Below are 20,000 nucleotides of genomic sequence, written 5' to 3'. Positions count from 1 at the left end.
CATCGAGGAGCGAGACGGCCATGGGACAGAAGGCCTGTATTGTTATGGCTCTTGGTGCTAAAGGGACAGAGTTCTGTTGTCATGGTGTTATTAGTGTGCAAGGGCGAGTATTAGAGGTATGTGACTCTTCCGGCGCGCGACAGGAAAGCAGGGTCTTTGGGTTCAGAGGGATGGGAGGTTTTGATTATCGAGGAGGCGTTTGGGCGTGCCGTGATTTTCCTCACGTTAATGCTGGCGTGAATAAATCGGCGGCAGCCCACACAGTATTCATGGAACATGCACTTCATTCTCGACGGGAATCATTAAACAAACCATAAAGCCATTGCGTTTTTATTGTGTTGGGCACATCATCCATTATTTTCACCTCTTATTTTAATGACTTTATTATGCTTTCAATTACTCCTCATTGCTTTGCATTGTCCATATAATTTGTAAAATACTTTCCACCACTACAGCTTCAAATGGTCCAGTGCTTTATGACAACACAAATAAAAGCTTTGGATTAAACTCATAAAACTATTTTTTTTTTAAATTCTTCCTGTCGCCCTTCCTCAGCTCTGTTCAAAGAGATCTGCCCCGGTGGAATGGGCTACCACGTCACGGGCCACATCAAGCCTAAGCCACAGCCTCAGCCCCAGCCCCAGCCCCAGCCCAGACCCAGGCCGCCCTATCAGGAACCAGTCCTGCCCCCGCTGCCCCTCCCCACTGCACATAAGCCTGTGGAGGCACTGAGCGTGACCGAGAGGCAGCTTCCTGATGATGTACCAGGTGAGTCCCTCAAGCAGCCATTTTAGGGAGGTCAAACCTGGTTCTCCAGACCTATCTAGGAGAAACCTCAATGAATGGTAGCTTCAGAGAGAAGGTTTCATAAAGCGCCTTTAGGCTGAGATGTTTGCAGCCGAGCCGACCAGTAAGGGAGTCTATGCCAGGATACTTGGGATAGAAGAGTTTCTGTTGTTTGTGTTTGTGTTTGTTTGCAGATGACTGTCTGGCTCCTCAGTCTCTATTGGGTCTCTTTGTACCTCATCATCAGCAGGTTATCGTGACCAACAGTGAAAAGACATCTCTGTCCCCCCCCACCTCCCACCCCTGCCCACATATTGTCATCTGAATTCCATACACTAGAAAGCCTGAAATCAGGATGAGGGAGCCGCTCATTGAGCAGGGCTATCTCAACAACACGCTAATGATATATAATGATATATATAATGATTTATAATCCCCTCACATTCGATTCAGTTAGCAGCACAAAGAAGGCTCACATGCTCTGGATTGCAGGATCTTCCAGAGACACGGATCCTGTGAAAGGGCCGCCCTTTTCTCCTTTAGAGCACTGGGAGGGCTGCTACTGACAGGGGAGAAGGGAAGCGCTGGCAGCGTCAGAACAGGCAGACTCATCCAAGTGACCAAGCATTCAGACAGAAAGGATTACAGGACAGGCTCCTGTCCCAATGCAACATCTCCAAAGACCCACTCCAGTTTAAGTGTGCTTCTCACAATGTACGGAAGTAAGATTAAGTACGAATCCTCTACTTTGTATATATTTATACAAATATTATCCTTATCCCGACCATCACCCAAGTGGCCCAATCATGTACTTGATTCTAATTAACAATGACTCAAGTATTATATACATAGTATCTAAGGCCACTCTTATAGAGTAAGGGCCACAAATGATGCACTTCCAGACGGGCAGATAAGCTGATAGTGTGTGGACCACCCAGTCTTAGCCATAGCTCCTCAGTGCCAAATTCATTTCTGCAAGGACAACTTTCCTCCCGCCATACCCCCCACCCACCCCCAACACATACATCATGAGAGTGTCTGAGAGAGTGAGGTTCATTCACTTACTCCCTAAACCTTGTTGTGTTTGTTTGTGTGTGTGTGTGTGGGTGTGGGTGTGGGTGGGTGGAGTTAACTTTGCTCTCCGAGTGAAAGATATCATCCATATAGCTTTTATAGCCTCTCAGCAAAACTAGCCATAAAATAACATGGAGCCTGAAATACGACATGGAGTTTGGCCAATTTCATTTTCCCCCTTGCTCCTCCTCTCTGTTAAAGAAAGAAAGCCCGAGCAGGGTGCCCTTGCTCTGTAATTAACATTTGTCCCTCCTCTTGGAGTGAGATCATATTTCCATGTCCAGAGTGACTTTGGAGCCAGTGAAGGTGACAGCCTTCTAATTCCAGCGTCCGTGATTGTTTCATCTGCACCCCCGCCCCCTGGGCGAGCAGGCTGTAATTACGTCCAGTAATTAATTTGGTATCAAGCCCCGAAAGGGTTGCTCATGTCCCTAGTGTACTTAAGGCGTATAAATGAGATGTGCGTGCATCACATTCAAGTGTGTCTCACCATCTTTGTTTTTGTTTATGTTTTTATGTTTTTTTTATTTTATTTACTTTGAGCAGTAGTCACAGTGGCCCCGGAGCAGGTAGGTGTGTCACTTGCGGCCATTACAGGCTTCCCAGCATGCAGCTGTGTCTCTCTCTTACCGCCGCAGCCTGGTGCTCCTCTGTGGCCAAACCGGCGCTCACCCTGCCGGCACGCGGCAAACGGCAGCTCTGCATGAGGTCAGCAATCGGCACTGCATGACTATGATCTGCGCTCTGCTCTATCCCTCGCATCCGAACAGAAAGAAGAAACGCTGAAGGGAGAGCTGTGCTTATGCCCAGCTGTCACCCTGTGAATTGAGATATGAAATGGGTTCTTTTTTTTTTTTTTTTTTAAAGCTATTGGTCTACTTGTTCACATCATCCATTTTCTCCTCAGCTGTGTTTGTTTTGTAGGCTAAAAATAAGACAAATTTGTATGTAGTGATATGTCAAGAATATTCCTGCTCTATAGTTTCACTTTTGTCTGTCGGAGCACCGCTGTGATGCCAATGATAGCTCTGTACTGCTCAAAGTCTTTCTGTCGTAGAAACCTCAGCTTTTCTTTTGCTACAACCTTCACTGTGGAGCGTTAAGCACTCATACAGAGTGCACATCCATTTTCATTCAAAGCTTTGAGTAGGGTCACAAAAAAGCCCTAAACACACATATGGGTATTAACATGCGCTGAACACACATATGGGTATTAACATGCCCTGAACACACATACGGGCCCTAAGCAGACATATGGGCACCTTCATAGTGCTTAAATGAATGTAGTTTCAAATGGCTGAACTCGCAACTCTAGGATTTTCTCATTTAGTGTTAGGCTTTGCAAGAAGTCGTAGGAGAATACTTTGTGTAGTAATGAGACAATCACAACGAATCCCTGAAGGCACAAGCAGATCCACTTTGTTTCATTTAGTTGGCCCTTGCTTAGGAGAGGACGTGAAATTGATAGATGAAACCCCCATGATGCTGATTTGAATTCTTTAAACTTTCACCACTAAGAGGCATTTCATTCATTTCCACTGATGACTTCTCCCTTTGCTTGCAAAGTAAAGTGACTAAGACGTCTTCGAATTGAACCATCTGTTTATAAGTTCAATTACGTTCACATCGCAGCCCTGGAGGTGTTTTCTGCCTTTGAGCAAATTAGTTATTGCCTTCCAGATTTAAAGCTAATTGTGTTCTCTCTGTTTGGTGACTGTCCCTAAGAGATTTGCTGGCGAGCTTGGGATATTGTTTATTTACTAAGTTTTTTTTTTTCTTGCTGAAGTCTGGACGTGATTCTCTCTGAGGGAGTTGAGTCAGCATCTCGGATATGAGTGAGAACAGGGGAAACGCATAACCACAGTGTCTTAAGAGATATTATAGGCACGCCCTTCAGGCATATTGTCCTTCATCACAAACATTCTGTGAGCAGAATTACACAGGCCCTCTTGTGCGGATAACTTTTTAAAAAAAACACACTGTACGGAAATGCTGACGTAGCCCAACTATGGGTATTCAAAATGACACTTTATGTATTAATAAATGTATTTATTTATAAACCAGGATATAAAACAGGATAACCTGAATTAATAAAGGTTTTCATAGCACTAAGATCTGTTCCTGCCATCAGACTCAGAGACACGGCTTCTATGGCTGTTTCTCGAGGATCGGCTCTTCGTCTCGTCTCGCTTCCTCACTGTCTCTCGCTCGCTCTCTTGCAGTCACACAGCTGCTCTCGCTCACACGCACCTTCCTCTGCAGTTCTGCACCAGCTCACCGACTCGCTAGTCTCCGCAGGCGCTCGCAAGCAGGGCCGCTCCTGCATTCTCCCGCTCACCTCAGTCGGTCTGTCAGCGTTGTAAAGGCATGCTCTGGCGTTGCATGAAAGACAGCGAGAGCCGTCAAACGCAGCCTCAGCTTCTCGACGCAACCGCAGCCGCAGCTGCACCGGAGCCTGCGCTGCAGCGGCTGTGCCAGACCTTGCCGAGGATCCCACCGAGTTCCCCTGGGTCTCACCTGTGTGCTCTGTGTTGTCTCTTGTTCTTTGAAGGAGCTCGTTCTCCCAGGCGCTAATAATAGGTCAATAGTTGAGCCCGGACAGCCCCAGCTTTCCCCAGGGGTATCTACCATTCGGATGGAGCCAGCCTACCCAGGTGTCTAAATCTCTCTCTGTCTATCTCCCTGCCTCTCTCTCTCTCTCTCTCTCTCTCTCTCTCTCTCTCTCTCTCTGTGTGTGCCTGTCTGTTTTTCTTTCTTTCTTTGTTTCTTTCTCTCACACCCTTTCTATCTTCAACCCTCCCTTTCTCTCTCACACACTCTCTCTCTATCTTCCTCTCTCTCTGTCCCTGTCCCTTTTCCTCTTTGTCTCTCTCTCACCCTCTTGTTTTGTCTCCTCGGTTATCTCTTGGCCGGTCTCCACTCTCCTGTTCCTCTCAGCTGTTTGTGCTGTAGAGTTCAGACCCTGTCACTAGGATTTTAGCGCTTTCCTTAGATGTCTCATACATCCGTGGCACATCACACAGTGGAACAATGAACAGGCCCCTTGGCAGAGGTGATGACTGACAGTAGGAAGTGAAAAAGTCACTGATGGCTTCATTTAAATGGGAACAAGCCCCCATATTCAGGATGTTTTCATCTTTGTTTCATTTGTGTCTTTTTTGTTTCCTTTGTTTTGTTGCCTTGCGATCACGCACACTCTAGTGAAAACAGAGTTAGTCAGAATGGATACAAGTGTGACTTACTCCTGAAATAACCCTTTCTCCTTTTCACCTCATCACCTTTTTTGCCTTCCTCTCTCCTCTTGCACTCTTCCTCTTTCTCTCTCTCTCTCTGCCTTTGTCTCTTTCTCTCCCTGTCCATCTATCTCTCTCTTCTCTGTTTTCCAGAGGTTGTGGAGAAAACGTCCCCTCCGATGCCTGTTGAGATCCTGCCCTCCAGTGCTAGTCAAGGCATCGCCCCCACACAGTTTGCAGGTACAAGAGCAAAATATACACACACACACACAGACACACACACACACACCCTGCTACTTTGTATACATTGGCACCCTTAGTTGGCTCTGGTGCCCGCTGCAGATGCCTACCGGGTGATAATAGTGCTGCCACGCTGTGAATGCATAAAAAAAGAATACTTGACATTTTGCAGGGATAACAAATACATGAATGGCCAATGTGAAGCGGAAGAGGACACTTTGTACAAATGTCTTTGTTATTGGTCTGTCTCAGACACACACACTATCACACACACGCACGCACACGCACGCACGCACACATATACTATTGCACACACACACACACACACACACACACACACACACACACACACACACACACACACACACACACACACACACATTTACTATCACACACACAAACACACACACACACACATACTATCACACACACAAACACACACACACACATACTATCACACACACACACACACATACTGTCACACACACACATACTGTCACACACACACACACTGCCATTAAGCGTGTATTCGCTCTTAATCCATCCATCAGAATTCTTCACAGGTCAGGGGCAAAAATAGACAGATTGGAGGAATTTGCTTCGAAGGAGAATGCAGCACTTTCACTCCTCCGTCCTCCCCTCTTTTGTCCTTGGGCCCATGTATTTTAGGCACGTCTATATTTAGGATTCCTGAGTTGCATTGCGATAAAGGCAACCATACATCTGTGTGCAGTCTAGCCCCCCCCCCCCCTCCCTGTCTCCAAATAACAATAGTCAGTGAAACGTCCTGGTGTGTAATCTGATCAAACTGGCGCAGTCACACCGCACCAATAAACAGGATGGCCCCTGAAGTCTTAACCCTCGCCAGGACCCTTGCTTAGGCTTTATTGTTTTACTGGGCTCTGATTTTAGTTGTTGTTGCCGTGGTTATTTCAAGAGAGACGGGCTGTTGTTGGCCCAGTCTGTTCGGTGCCACCTTGTTGCTAAGCAACACATTGCATGACCCTACACTTAATTTTATTTTGGTTCACTGGAGGGGGATGTTTCTGTATGGTGTATGGTTGGTATAAGTGTGTGTGTGTGTGTGTTTATTTTAGGCTATATTTATATTCTTTAGATGTTGTATTTAATAGATGTAATAGTCAAAGAGCCATGGTTTCGAATGAGGAAAGAGAAGAAAACCTGGAACAAAGATAAATGAAAACCTGAGCTGGACTCCTTCTCCCACACCGCCTTAGGCCCAGGAAACCCAAAATATCTGTGGGGATATTTCAGTGCCTTTTGCTAGGCAGATCTCCAAACCCCCAGACGTCTCTCTCGCGCCTCGCATTTTGGGTCTGGTCTCAGAGGAAGGTGCCACCTTATTAACAACCCACAGTAATGTTATGAGGATTCCCGATGACAGACAGTCCGTAAACTTAACTACGTAATTACGCTCTCTTTCCACAATTAGAAACCCGTATCAGTTAAACTCATTTGTAGCCCATGGTTTGGTCAGGTCATTTTTGAGTCGAGTGTCCTCGGGCTGTTTGAAGTTGTACTACTCTGCGTTTTGCTTGGCTGCAAGTGAAGTCTTTTCTATTTGAAGTGAAAACAAATACATGTAAATACATGGAAAACGATCCATCGACAACTGTTGTTCCATGTAGACATTAAAAGCTGAACTGTCCTGTCTTTCTCTTTCTCTCTTTCTCTTTCTCTCTCTCTCTCTCTCTCTCTTATTCTCTCTCTCTCTCTCTCTCTCTCTCTCTCTCTCTCTCTTCCTCCTTCTCTGACACAGAGGTGAATGAGTGCCAGGTAAGACCTGACATATGTGGGCCTGGTATCTGTTATAACACACCGAAAGGCTACACCTGTCACTGTGACGAGGGACACCAGATGGACGTAGAGCAAACTACCTGTGTAGGTAAGGCTCGACGAGGTCACAGGGCAAACACTCCGTCACTGCACTGCAGCAATACCTGCCTCCATACTCTTACTGGACTCAATACACTCAATCCATACTCTACATACAGTAGAGTATAGATTTCCTCTTGATGGCGTTGAGAAGCATGTATATTTAGAGGGGCTTTGTTAGCATAGAATTACATATGAATTTGCAGAGGAAGGTCACAGTTAATAACAATTAGATTGGAATAATGTAGATAAACGTTTATTATTTTTGTACAAACATTTTTCATGCTCATGTACCTTTTTTAATTGCTCTGGCAATAAGTCTGGTCATTAAATAGATAAAAAATACTGGTTTTCCCTAGAATATTAATGAATTAAGTAATTGTGATTTTGTATGAATGCATAATTACACTATTTCTCTTTAGCTAAATAAATGAACAGTGTGTAAATGAGAGTACATCAGCTACACAGGAAGACCTCCATCCCATCTGCCAGTTTAGTCAGTATTAAGTGTGTCCCTTTGTTCAGGCCGTCCAATCCATAGACCTCCTTCCATGTAGCGTAGTGTACTTCTTTAACCCACAAGCAATTACACAGCTATTGTACAGTGGCAAATAGCTGCGGCCATTAGCTAGAAATCCATTGCAGCGGTAAGGGCTTCTCATCTTTCCTAATCACTAGAATGATTGCAGTGCTGCACTGTGTGTGTGTGTGTGTGTGTGTCCCGTCCCCCCCATGCCCCCTTCATTTGCAGATGTGTCTGAGGCCCTTGGTTGGATGGGCCTGATCTATGGATGTGTGTGTGTGTGGGTGTGTGAGAATGTGTGCATGCTTCTGTGACTCTGTATGTGTGTGTGTGCGCTTTTATGTGTGTATCTGTGTATGTGTGTGGATACGTGAGTGTGTGATGTGCTTGGGCCTGATCTGTGGCTGTGCTTCCTCCTCCCAGACATTGACGAATGTGCCGAGAGGCCCCTGCTGTGTGCCAACGGCCGCTGCATGAACACGGCCGGCAGCTTCCAGTGCGTGTGCCAGCAGGGCTTCAAGACTGATGAAGAGGGAACCAGCTGCGTTGGTAAAGACATTTCACATTTCACCCCTCTCTCTCTCTCTCTCTCTCTCTCTCTCTCTCTCTCTCTCTCTCTCTCTCTCTCTGTTCCCTGTCACAGTGTTCTCTGTTTCTTGCTCTATCTCTCTCGCACTGTGCGCTCAGTATTTCTCTGCCTATTGTTCTCTCTCTCTCTATCTTTTACTCTCTCTGTACTTTATGTGTCCTCCTGCTTCTTGTCTCTCTCTCTCACTCTCACTCTTTCTCTATTTTCTATTGTCTGCCTCAAACACACACAAACATACACACATACATACAAACATGCCCACACTGTCTTTCTCTCTTTCTCGAAACTATATCTCTTAAGTGTTGTTGGTCGCAAAGCTGATGACCACCAGATGTTTTTCTGTTTGGTTGCTGGGTGTGTTGGAATTTTTTGGCGAAATCTGATGTTCTCCTTCTCCGTGTTCCTCTGAGTTTGCCCCTAAGCCACCTCCACCAGCCGCCGCCACCAGACTCCCTCCCCTAAGAGCCGAGTGGAGGACAGCTCTCTGAGGATGTGGCGGCAGTGTGGCCCATTAAGAAACATCTAAATAATCGTCCAGCCCACCCCAGATAAAAATACCACTGCCGCGGGGATGAGGTGGTTTATGACCAGCTTTTTTCTTTTTTTGCCTCTCTTTCCCCCGTCTTCCCCAAAGAGTCAAATTGAGGTTTGCGGGGTAAAGCAGTGGGCTGATGGTGATGGATATCCAAGACAGCTCTTGCACAGAGACGTCTTCATCTGGTCTCGTCCAGCAGAAGTGGAATCCAAGAAATAGATGAGACACCTAGACTCCAATTCAGGCCTCTCTTTTTTAGTTCTAGTTCCAGTTCTAATTCTAATTCTAATTCTAATTCTAATTCTAGTTCTAATTCTAATTCTAGTTCTAATTCTAATTCTAATTCTAATTCTACTTCTAATTCTAGTTCTAGCTCAATTTCATTCTTTCGATTCTAGTGGCAGTACGGCCCCTAAAGAGGCCCTGGCAGGACCTTGCGAGTGCTAATATGCAGCGGCGTGCGGAGGTGTAGGCCATGGCAGCGTGTCACCGGTTTTGTTTACTCGCTGCACTTATCCGTTCAGCACATTTTCCCTCCGGGGGGAAATATTTGGTTGCTATGCATGGGAGGGGGATCCTGGAGACCAGACAGAGGCCATTCTTTCTTTCCTGGAGCTGTGTGTGTGTGTGTGTGTGTGTGTGTGTGTGTGTGTGTGTGTGTGTGTGTGTGTGTGTGTGTGTGTGTGTTAGAGTGTGAGTGTGTGTGTGTGTGTGTGTGTGTGTGTGTGTGTGTGTGTGTTTGTGTGTATATGTGGTGTGTGTGTGTGTTAGTGTATATGTGGTGTGTGTGTGAGTGTATATGTGGTGTGTGTGTGAGTGTATATGTGGTGTGTGTGTTTGTGCGTGAACATGTCTGTATGTGTGTCGGTTTGCTCTGTGAATGTGAGGTTTGGGTGTGTGTGGGTGTGTGAGTGTGTGGGTGTGTGAGTGTGTGTTAGTGTTGTATTCCTCCACCCGCTTCTTTCACACCTCTGGCAGGAAAATCCCACCCAGAGTGCCCACAGGCACATCCTATCACCTCAGAAGACTCAGGCATCAATCTCGACAGACACACACTCACACACACACTCACACACACACACACACACAGTCTCGACTCGCTAGTAGTGCTGGGGTTTGGGACCCGCGGGCCATGCAAAGCAGCCAAAAAATGGGGATCAGAGGATCCGACATGTTTGTCAAATTCAGCTCCAGACGTCAGAGTATGTAAACCGATGTCTCACCTTCATGAGTGTTTCTCTCATTATGAGGCCCTGCAGGAGCGCCTTAATAGCATCCACAGACTGGGAGCATCCACAGAGTGGCGGAGGCACGCAGAACACGCCAGAATATCTAGGCTTCACACCTCACTGGAGGGCAAGGACTTTCATTCTCTCTTTATCTCAGCCTCTTTTTATACATTCATCCTCTCCTCTCCTCCTCTCCTCCTCTCCTATCAGATGTGGACGAGTGTTTGAGGCCTGGCGCGTGTGCAGACGACGGCTTCTGTGTCAACACCGCGGGCTCCTTCACGTGTCGGCGCTGCAGTGGCGGCTACAGGATGGACCCATACGGCCAGTGTGAAGGTAAGGCCAGAAGGAGGAATGGATGGTTCTTCTCGGGGGGAGGTAAGGCCAGAAGGAGGAATGGATGGTTCTTCTCGGGGGGGGGGGGGACTTAAAAGTTCTGTTTACACAGTTCTTGTAGCCAGCTGCAGTGTCCAGACCAGCTGCACATGAAGCGAGGCGTCGTCTCAGAGCTACACACACTGCAGTGTCCAGACCAGCTTCACATGAAGCGAGGCGTCTTCTCAGAGCTACACACACTGCAGTGTCCAGACCAGCTTCACATGAAGCGAGGCGTCTTCTCAGAGCTACACACACTGCACATTAAACTATTAGGATGGAGATTCTCTTTCTCTGAACATAAATCCACATCTGACTATTAATCCATAAGATTTTAACTATATGTTATTTGGGTCGTAATTATATGAGCACATGGTATTTGGGAGGCATCGGCCCCTGTGATTCCCTCTGTGAGCTTTTTTTTGCTGTCTAAATTCTACACCCTCCCTTTTCATAGAAGTTTTTTTTTTTTCCTGGAGAAGGAAAAAGTCTCCAAGGTTTTTCAGGCCACAGAATGTCAACATGTCAAGGCATCTTGTGGTGGTTTGTTTCTTTTTTGAAAACCACTGGCAGCAGACCAGAGCAAAGAGTGAGGGAAATTTAGCTCAGCTTTCTTTTTCACATTAAAAGTGAAGAAAAAGAAAAGCGTGTGTGTGTGTGTGTGTGTGTGTGTGTGTGTGTGTGTGTGTGTGTGGTGTTAGCAGTGATGGGTGGAATATGTGTTTGCTGTTGTACGTCCTCCCAAGGACTTTTTATTAAGAACAGTGGGGTTTCTGTTCAATCACCAACGTGAATGAGCTGCTGCGTCTGTAATGCAGTAACCCTTATCATTAAGGCCATCTCTCTCTCTTGCCAAATTAGGCTGAGGGGGGGGGTGGACAAATGATTTCTTGTTTGTTTCTCTTTCATCTCTCATCTGTCTTCTTCTGCTATTCTTTTCTTTTAACTTTATTCCACTATCTTTCTTTCAGTCTTTTTCTTTCAGTTGAAGTCCCTTCAAAGGGACGTTTAAAGACTGTTCACAAACCAACATCACAAGCCACCAAATGACAGTGGAATGGCAATGATTGCAGAACAGCAGTAATTAAGACAATGAGATCATTACAATTTCTTTCAATTTTCTCTCTGCCCCACTCCCTCTCTTCCTCTTGGTCTCTCTGTCCCCCTCTCCTCTCTTTCTCTCTTCCTGCAGACATTGATGAGTGTCTGGACAGGTCCAACTGTCCATCAGGGCTGTGCTACAACACTCCTGGCTATTTCGACTGTGATCCCTGTCCAGATGGCTTCGAGGGCAAGGATGGCCAGTGTGTGGGTGAGTATCTGTGTCTGCCTGCAACCCAAACTGTGTGTGTGTGTGCCTGTGTGTGTCTGCCAGTGGGTCTGGTCAAAGCATCTAATCTTGCTCTACTGGTACAGTTTAGTGAATGTGTGTGTGTGTGTGTGTGTGTGTGTGTGTGTGTGTGTGTGTGTGTGTGTGTGTGTGTGTGTGTGTGTGTGTGTGGATGTGTGTGATTCGTCCAGTGGCCTCTGTTGACATTGGCACATCCTTGTCTCCATCGTCCTGCACTTCTCTCTTTGTTTCTTTTTCTCCCTTTCACACACTATGTCTTTAACGTCCGTCCTGTCCCCTCCCATCCTTTCTCTCTCTCTCTCTCTCTCTCTCTCTCTCTCTCTCTCTCTTTCTCTCTCTCTCTCTCTCTCTCTCTCTCTCTCTCTCTCTCTTTTGTCCTTGCCATCCCTCTCTTTTGTTCCCCCTCTCTCATTTGCTCTGTTTCTTTCTCTTCCTCTCTCTATTGTCTTGTTCTCTCAGTTCTCTCAGTTCTCTCAGTCACCTCATTCGCCATGTTTTGTGTTTGTGTGTGTGTGTGAGCCTGTGTGTGTGTGTGTGTGTGTGAGCCTGTGTGTGTCTGCAAGCGAGCCTGAGGTCATGGTGCTGGCTGAGTCAGTGGTAGTGCGAGCTGCTGGCTGGCGGGGGAGAAATGATGCAACTCTCCCCCTCACTGAGAACATGGCACTCCAGCTCTGTCTCTCAGATTTACTGTGCGGCTTAGAGGTGCACACACACACACACTCTCTCCCACACACACACTCACACACTCACACACTCTCACACACACACACACACACACACACACACACACACACACACACACACACACACACACACACACACACACACACACACACACACACACTCTCACACTCTCACACTCTCACACACACACACACAAACACTCTCTGTCTGCCTGGAACATGTCATTTGCTGTCTTTCAAGTTGACCACAGAGCATGAACATGGCTGGTTGTGGCTCTGGGTTGGGGATGCACCTGTTTGGTGCCTCTTAGGAGAGGAACTCGCTCATCGCTTGGATGTAGTTTTGTGCATGTATGGATGGAAGTCTGTGTGTGGCTGGGGATGTTTTTTTTACAGTGTAGCAAGTTTGAAGTGGAATCACATGTAGTTTTGAGGGGTTAGTTAAAACATAACAATGGGGTATTGTTATGTTTTTAGTTTTTTTTTAAGCAGCTAGTCAGAGTTTTTGTGTGTAAATGGAGGTGAGTGGAGAGCTGATTTATGAAGTTGGACATGTTTTGTTCTTTGGCTCTTGTTTCAGTGAGACACGAGGCCTCACAGGAGGGCCTAATCCCTGGCTCAGAGCAGCATGTGACCGATGGGCAGCCTTAGAGTCTTAGAGTCTTATCTCCATATGAAACAGACCTCATAGGACCAGACAGCCATCCCTCCCTTATTACTGGCTGTATTTACTTTAACATATATTCTTATCGGGAGGCTTTTATCTCACAGAGAACTCATAGAGTGTGTACACCCTTAAAACTGTGTGTGAAGAAATCCTGGTTATTATACATCTGAGCGGATCTCTCCTGGATGTTTATGTGTTTTTTTGGAAGCAAGATAACATAATAAAATGACCACATCAAAGCAGGTACGCTGAACGAATGCTTTGGATGGACTATGGATTCTGTTTGTGTAATGGGCCGTTTCCTGTTTGAGCAGTTTGAGGTCGGGCTGCCATCCCGGGTATGCCAGGGCGCAGCACGAGGTCATGTGCCAGTGGCGGTGGCGGGGGCCAGTGGCACTCAGAGCCAGCCCAGCTGCTGCTGCGGGTGAGCCTGGCATGGATGGCCCTGGAAATAACACGAGGGGCGGGGTGGGGGGTTTGATGCTCCGCAGAGAGATGGCCTGTGGTCCAAGAGAGACTTCCTGGGGGTGGGGGGGTGGAGAGGTCTGAGATTTCCCATCACCATCCAGGGCTAATCGTTTCCTCATTTGGTGTGCAGCCGGGTGTGGATGTTTTGTTTTTTGTGTGATGAAGTGTTTTTCTCGCCTTTTGTCTCAGACTGTTCTGTGTTGTTCTGTGTATTGCCATAAATGTATCTAATCTCTCTCCCCCTCTTCCTCTCTCAATCCCCCCTCCTCTTTCTCCTTCTCTCTCTCTCTCTCTCTCTCTCTCTCTCTCTCTCTCTCTCTCTCTCTCTGTCTCTCATTTTCTGTTCTCTACAGATGTAGATGAATGCCTGGATCCCTCTGCCTGTGCGAATGGCAGATGCTCCAACTTTGAGGGCTACTTCATCTGCTCGTGTGATGATGGCTACGCACTGAGCCCTGATGGCAGATCCTGCACAGGTGAGCGCAGTCCTTCAGCTCCCAACATGCAGTAGACAGAGCCTGTAGAGGTTCTTTCAGTCCATATTACATTATTTGTTTATCGTTAAAAGCCATCATGTAATGAATGTTTGAGTGCATTTTGATCTACAATGGAGACTTCAAACTAAATGCTCAGAAACCTTATGGTCTTTGGCATGATAAGATAAACCTCGCCACCGGTAATAGATAGGTTAATGTCCTCAATCACAGTGCCAGATATAAAAAAAACAGTGCTTCATAATCCCTCTCTTCCCTTGGCTGTTTGTTATTCCCTGTAACCCACTCTGTGAGTAAACTTTGTGGAGAACTTTGCCAGACTTACTAGTATGCTGGACAGAGAAAAGGCACACTTAAGATGGACCCAGAACTACACCAGGTCATAAATCATTCAGCTGTTATACTCTGACGTGAACTTTTTCTGCACTCAATGATCGCCCTTACACCACTGGGATGCCTGCTGAATAAATGCTGGATATTTTGCTATAAATTGAGGGCTTGCATGCGAAAGTGATATGCTTTGCGTTTGTCAGTGCAGATGTAGCGAGCGAGCGGTATGTCTTGTTCTAACATTTGACATCAGTCAAATGCGTTCGTCTTCCATGAATATATGTAGTCAGTGGTTGCCTTCACCCATAAACAGTTGTAGTACAGGAAAGGTGGATATTTTATCATTATCAGTGTGTTTTGAGGAAATGAATTCATGGCAGGAACCACAGGAACAGCTCTTGGACCTGAACCGTCCTTTGGAAGTGTCCCTATAATATTTTGAGGAAATGGAATATGTGTCTCATACATATTTACTAGTTTTTTCACTCCTGCCCAAGTTTTAGCAGAGTTTAAATGCTTGCAATTCAGGTGTGTGGCCTTCTCAGAAATGAATCTGTGTATGCAGTGTGTACTGTAGATGCTGATCTCATGTTGTGTGTGTGTGTGTGTGTGTGTGTGTGTGTGTGTGTGTGTGTGTGTGTGTGTGTTTGTGTGTGTTACAGATGTGGATGAATGTCAAGATGACCATGTGTGCACTAGGGGTCACTGCCAGAACACAGAGGGCTCATTTGTGTGTATCTGTGAGGCTGGCTTCAGGTTGTCTGCTGCTATGGACCAGTGCGATGGTACACACACACACACACACACACACACACACACACACACACGCACACACACACACACTTACTTACTCACTCTGTCATACATACGTACTGTCTCTCTTTCAATCTCACACACACACATGCACACACACACACACCCATATACACTCTCCCTAACACACACCAGTCCCACCTCATCAGTGACAGCCAATTGACTCAGTAACTGTAATTAGTGCCTTATGAATGCATACTGAAATCCCAAACAGTAACAACGAAGGTCCACCCCTGCATGTAAATATACTGCAGTTATGCCGTACATCAGAAACCATGGTCCCATGACTTTAAACTGTTATTCCAGAGCTGCACTTGCATTTTAATTATGACCCAACCCCACTGAGGCATTTGGACAGCCGAGTGTGTGCAGCAGGAATGCACTTAATGTTCCCCACTTCATCCTCAGTACTGCTCATACACTGCTCATATGTCATCCCTCCATAAATATATGTGTAAAAACAACCCACTTTACGATAGCCACCAAACCCAAAAAGCCCAATGAAAGTGGTAAGTTGGTCTTGAGGCTAGTACACCCAGCATGCCTCCCATCTCCCAGCTGCAGCCCTGCAGGAGAGGGAGGGTTGGTCGGGAGCGAGGGGGGCTGAATGGAGGGGCACATGGGTGGGGTTGGTTGGTTGGGTGCCCGTGGGGCATGGAGCTAAGCTGTGGCTGTGGTTGCAGATGTGGACGAGTGCCAGGAGCTGTTCGAGGCGTGTGACGGCGTCGGCGTGTGCGTCAACAACATGGGCTCCTATCTCTGCAGTTGCTCCGAGGGCTACCAGCAGGTCAACGGCACCAGCTGCCAAGGTGAGGGGGGCAGGGTGGCGGGTGAGGGGGGCAGTGCTGTGCAACACTCGCAAACAACACACTGTCACTGACTTACTGACACACAGACATGCACAGGGCAAACACAACACATTGCCACTGACTTACTGACACACAGACATACGCACACAAAAACAGCACACTCTCACTGACACACATATGGATGCATGCAAACACAACACACTCTTACTCACTTAACAGCCAAACGCACACAAGAACATGCTGTGAACACGTAGCACACACCTGTTTTAAATGCGGACATCTGCTCACTCAACCCTACGGGGCCTCCGCTGACCTGTACGTCTGTGACCTTTACCTGTGGGGGGTAGAGAGAGAGAGAGACAGAGAGAGAAAGAAGGAGAGAGAGAGAGAGAGGAAGAAAAGAGAGAGAACGGAAATAGAGTGAACCTTACAGTTAGGCAGTCTATCACACATACAGTATCTCTTCACTTCAAAGCGCAGACATTCCTCAGTGATGATTTGTGTAAATGCTTTGTAACGAGAGCTGTAATTAAAGCCGTGTTCCACTCCACTTACTGCATAACTGCATAACCACATATACACTCACACACACACCACATATACACTCACACACACACCACATATACACTAACACACACACACACCACATATACACACAAACACACACACACACACACACACACACACACACACACACACACTCACACTCTAACACACACACACACACACACACACACACACACACACACACACACACACACACACACACACACACACACACACACACACACACACACACACATATCCACACACACAGAGTACATTCACATGCATCTACTGTGCTCTCTTCCCTGCAGATGTGAACGAGTGTATAGATGACCCAGACCTGTGTGGAGCTAACGGGGAGTGTCTGAACGTGGAGGGCTCCTTCCAGTGTATATGTGATAGCGGCTTCACCTTAAATCAAGGAACAAACACCTGTGAAGGTACGGCATAACCATTTTAATACGCATGCATTAATCGCATAGATATGGCCGAAATATACTTTTGTTACCACTGTGATTGCTACATATTCAGTATAAATTAAGCTGACTTTTTAGTTACTGTATAATGTAAATTTGATTACTGTTTTATTATTTAAATTAAATATTGTTATTGTATTGCTGGTGGTTGGGGGTAGATACATACATACATATACATAGACATACAGACACATAATAAAGCAGGTTTCCTTGATTGATTGGCTTAGAATGAGCGTGGAACACACTCTCACACATGCTCCCACACTCTCACACGCCACCCACTTTCGGAAAACTCTTTGAGCAGACATTTGGGCAACGTTCCTTATTAGATTTTAATTACTCTTGAAACCATCCTTCACTCCCATAGCCATTTTCAGCCACAGACGTCTCGTGCAGTTTGTCCCAGATTTCCCAAGGCCTCCTACTCCCCCTGATGTTGATCAGTCGTTGATAATGCGTTAATTGAGCGTTCGTCCGAAGCCCCTAACTCGTTCTGCATGTTTCTCGCACTGCGATGGGGCCCCACTCACTTGTTGCTTCTGGAAAAGAGGGCCTTTAATTTCTTTCTCATATGCTGCTTCTATTTTTCCACCAGAGTGGGCCTTGCCAACAGCCCTGCCTCGTGCCAGAGTTGTTTTAAATGCCCTTTCCTGCAGTAAAGGGAGAAAAAAAGCATGCAGAGAGAGAGTGAAAGAGAGAGAGAGGGAGGGATAGAGAGAAAGAAGGAAGTCTTTGAGCTTGCTGTCTAGACGAAGGAGAATATTTTCTGCAGCACAGTGCTGTGCAGTTCGGCCCCAGTCAGTGAGGTCCTTTGCGCAGTGCCAAAGCCTCCTGTGTGTGTGTGTGTGTGTGTGCATTTCTACTTTGGCATAAGCTTGTGATGTGTCATATAGATGTGCATTTAATGTATGCAGTCATCTGAGTTTATGTGTTGATCGCAGCATGAGCATTATTTATTTGTGTTGACTATGTGTGCATGCATGCAAGTGCTCTATGTATTTTCTACACATTTTCTGTGTGTGTAACTCTCTCTCTCTCTCTCTCTCTCTCTCTCTCTCTAAATCTGTGTGTGTGTGTGTGTGTGTGTGTGTGTGTGTGTGTGTGTATCCGTATCTTCAGCTTATGTTATGAATATGTGTGAGCACGCTTTGATGTTGACGCTTTTAATCTCATCTTCAGCTTCTTCACTTCCTCAAAGCCTGTGGTGGTCAGTGAGTCTCACTGGAAGCTTCTTCCCCATACATCCCATCAGTCACACTCTTGGACAATGGGGACACTCAGGAAGAAGCCTTCCTCTCCGTCTATCTGTCTGTCTCTGTCTGTCTGTCTGTCTGTCTGCCTCTCCTTGGCCGTCCTGCTGATGGAACGAGTCTATAAAGAGCAGCTTGTGGTCTTTATCGAGCCAGATAGCTTTCACAGGTGAGGTCAGGGGTGTGGTAGAAGGATCTGTACTGGTGAAAGGCTATGAAGGCTAGAGGACCTAGCAGGTAGCAAAACGAGGGAATCTCTCTCTCTCTCCCTATCTGTCCATCTGTTCATCTCTCTCTATCTCCATCTCATAAATCTCTCTCCTTTTACCTTATTTTCTGTGTTATCAGGCATTTTCCAAAGACGAGATGTCTAGATACCATTCAGAGACCTATAAACCCAGGGCCTATAAAACACCTGAATGCCCCAAGGCCCTTTCAGGTCTTTGTACTTCAAGCTGGACCATGAGTAATGCGTTCCATGTTGCCCGCACACCATCAAAGGGGAAGCCCTGCACCCTGCCGACCCTAACCCCAAACGCGGGGATTGTTGGGGGCGATTTGAAGAGACTCCCAGCCTTTCTCAGACAGTTTGCAATCTATTCGGAATATATCTCTCGAGAGGAAACGAAAGCTAGACTGGTAGCCAGTTCCATGTTTGTCTGGTTGAGCTTGAGATAAAGAAATGAAAGAGAGGGGATTCTTGCTCCATCGTTTGTGCTTTTCTTTCTCGGGCGTTTTTTGTTTCGGTCCGTGATTGTGAAAATTGGGTGCTTTCTCTTTCTGCTGTTTTGTGGATTAGCGGGAAAAGGGCAATCTGGGTGAAATGGCTGTTTGTTGAGCAAGCAGTTGACAGCACAGCTTGAAGGTATTTAGAGTCCTCCAGTCACCCCACTGCCCCCCCCCCCCCCCCCCGACCCCCGCATCCAGCCCAGTCTCTCTGTGAGTTGGCTGCTCTTAAAAGTCTCAGACGTATCCAATACGAACTCTCAGCACGTAATAAATTGTGTCTGTTTCTGTTGTTGGACAAACTCTGTGGTCCACTGCCATACCGGAACATTAAGTCAGACAGGTGTTTTATTTGTGTGTGTGTGTGTGTGTGTGTACGTGTATGTCTACGTGTGTGTGTGTGTGTGTGTGGGTGTGTGTGTGTGTTACTCGTGGTTTTCTTTTTAGATGTGGATGAGTGCTTGCAGGGCATCAGGTGCGAAGGTGGCATCTGCCTCAACACCAGAGGCTCATTCATATGCGAGTGTGATAGGGGCTTCCGACTTCAGGCCGACAACCGCACGTGCCAGGGTAAAAACACACACACACACACACACACACACACACACATACACACACACACACAGCTACCTGCTCAAAGCCTCCGCACAGCTCTTTTATAATTCCTGCCGTGTCTCCTCAGTTACTCCCCCTCTAGCCTCCTCACAGTCCACTCACTCAGTCCGCTCACCTGGGGCCCTCGGAGCCTGAGTGACTGCCAGTGTGTGTGTGTGTGTGTGTGTGTGTGTGCCAGTGAGCGATCAGCGTGATTGACAAGGCCGTGTGTGTGTCTCTGTGACGTCAGATATCAATGAGTGCGAGGAGCTGGCCGCCGGCATCTGTGGCGCGTGGCAGTGTGAGAACACGC

General features: G+C 46.7%; 1 protein-coding gene across 6 annotated transcripts in view; it reads left to right on the top strand.

The window, feature by feature from the left end:
• The window catches only part of ltbp1 (latent transforming growth factor beta binding protein 1), a 116,377-nt gene that overhangs the window by 73,454 nt on the left and 22,923 nt on the right, over positions 1-20,000 (top strand). For 3 of the 6 annotated variants that reach the window (XM_031578780.2, XM_012840361.3, XM_031578781.2), the window contains 14 exons: positions 556-768; positions 2,407-2,429; positions 4,412-4,514; positions 5,247-5,333; positions 7,114-7,239; positions 8,176-8,301; positions 10,316-10,441; positions 11,673-11,792; positions 14,003-14,125; positions 15,136-15,258; positions 15,970-16,095; positions 16,953-17,081; positions 19,541-19,663; positions 19,938-20,000. The exon at positions 19,938-20,000 is cut by the window's right edge and continues 69 nt beyond it. In XM_031578780.2, coding sequence (XP_031434640.1) covers positions 556-768; positions 2,407-2,429; positions 4,412-4,514; positions 5,247-5,333; positions 7,114-7,239; positions 8,176-8,301; positions 10,316-10,441; positions 11,673-11,792; positions 14,003-14,125; positions 15,136-15,258; positions 15,970-16,095; positions 16,953-17,081; positions 19,541-19,663; positions 19,938-20,000 — 1,611 coding nt within the window. The remainder of the gene's footprint in view (positions 1-555; positions 769-2,406; positions 2,430-4,411; positions 4,515-5,246; positions 5,334-7,113; positions 7,240-8,175; positions 8,302-10,315; positions 10,442-11,672; positions 11,793-14,002; positions 14,126-15,135; positions 15,259-15,969; positions 16,096-16,952; positions 17,082-19,540; positions 19,664-19,937) is intronic. The other 3 variants (XM_031578779.2, XM_031578782.2, XM_031578778.2) reach the window with 3 other exon arrangements.

This window comes from Clupea harengus, chromosome 13 (genome assembly GCF_900700415.2).
Source record: "Clupea harengus chromosome 13, Ch_v2.0.2, whole genome shotgun sequence".
Lineage (NCBI taxonomy): Eukaryota > Metazoa > Chordata > Actinopteri > Clupeiformes > Clupeidae > Clupea > Clupea harengus.
The sequence above is the reverse complement of the archived record's forward strand: the minus strand, read 5'-3'. Positions and strand labels throughout refer to the sequence as shown.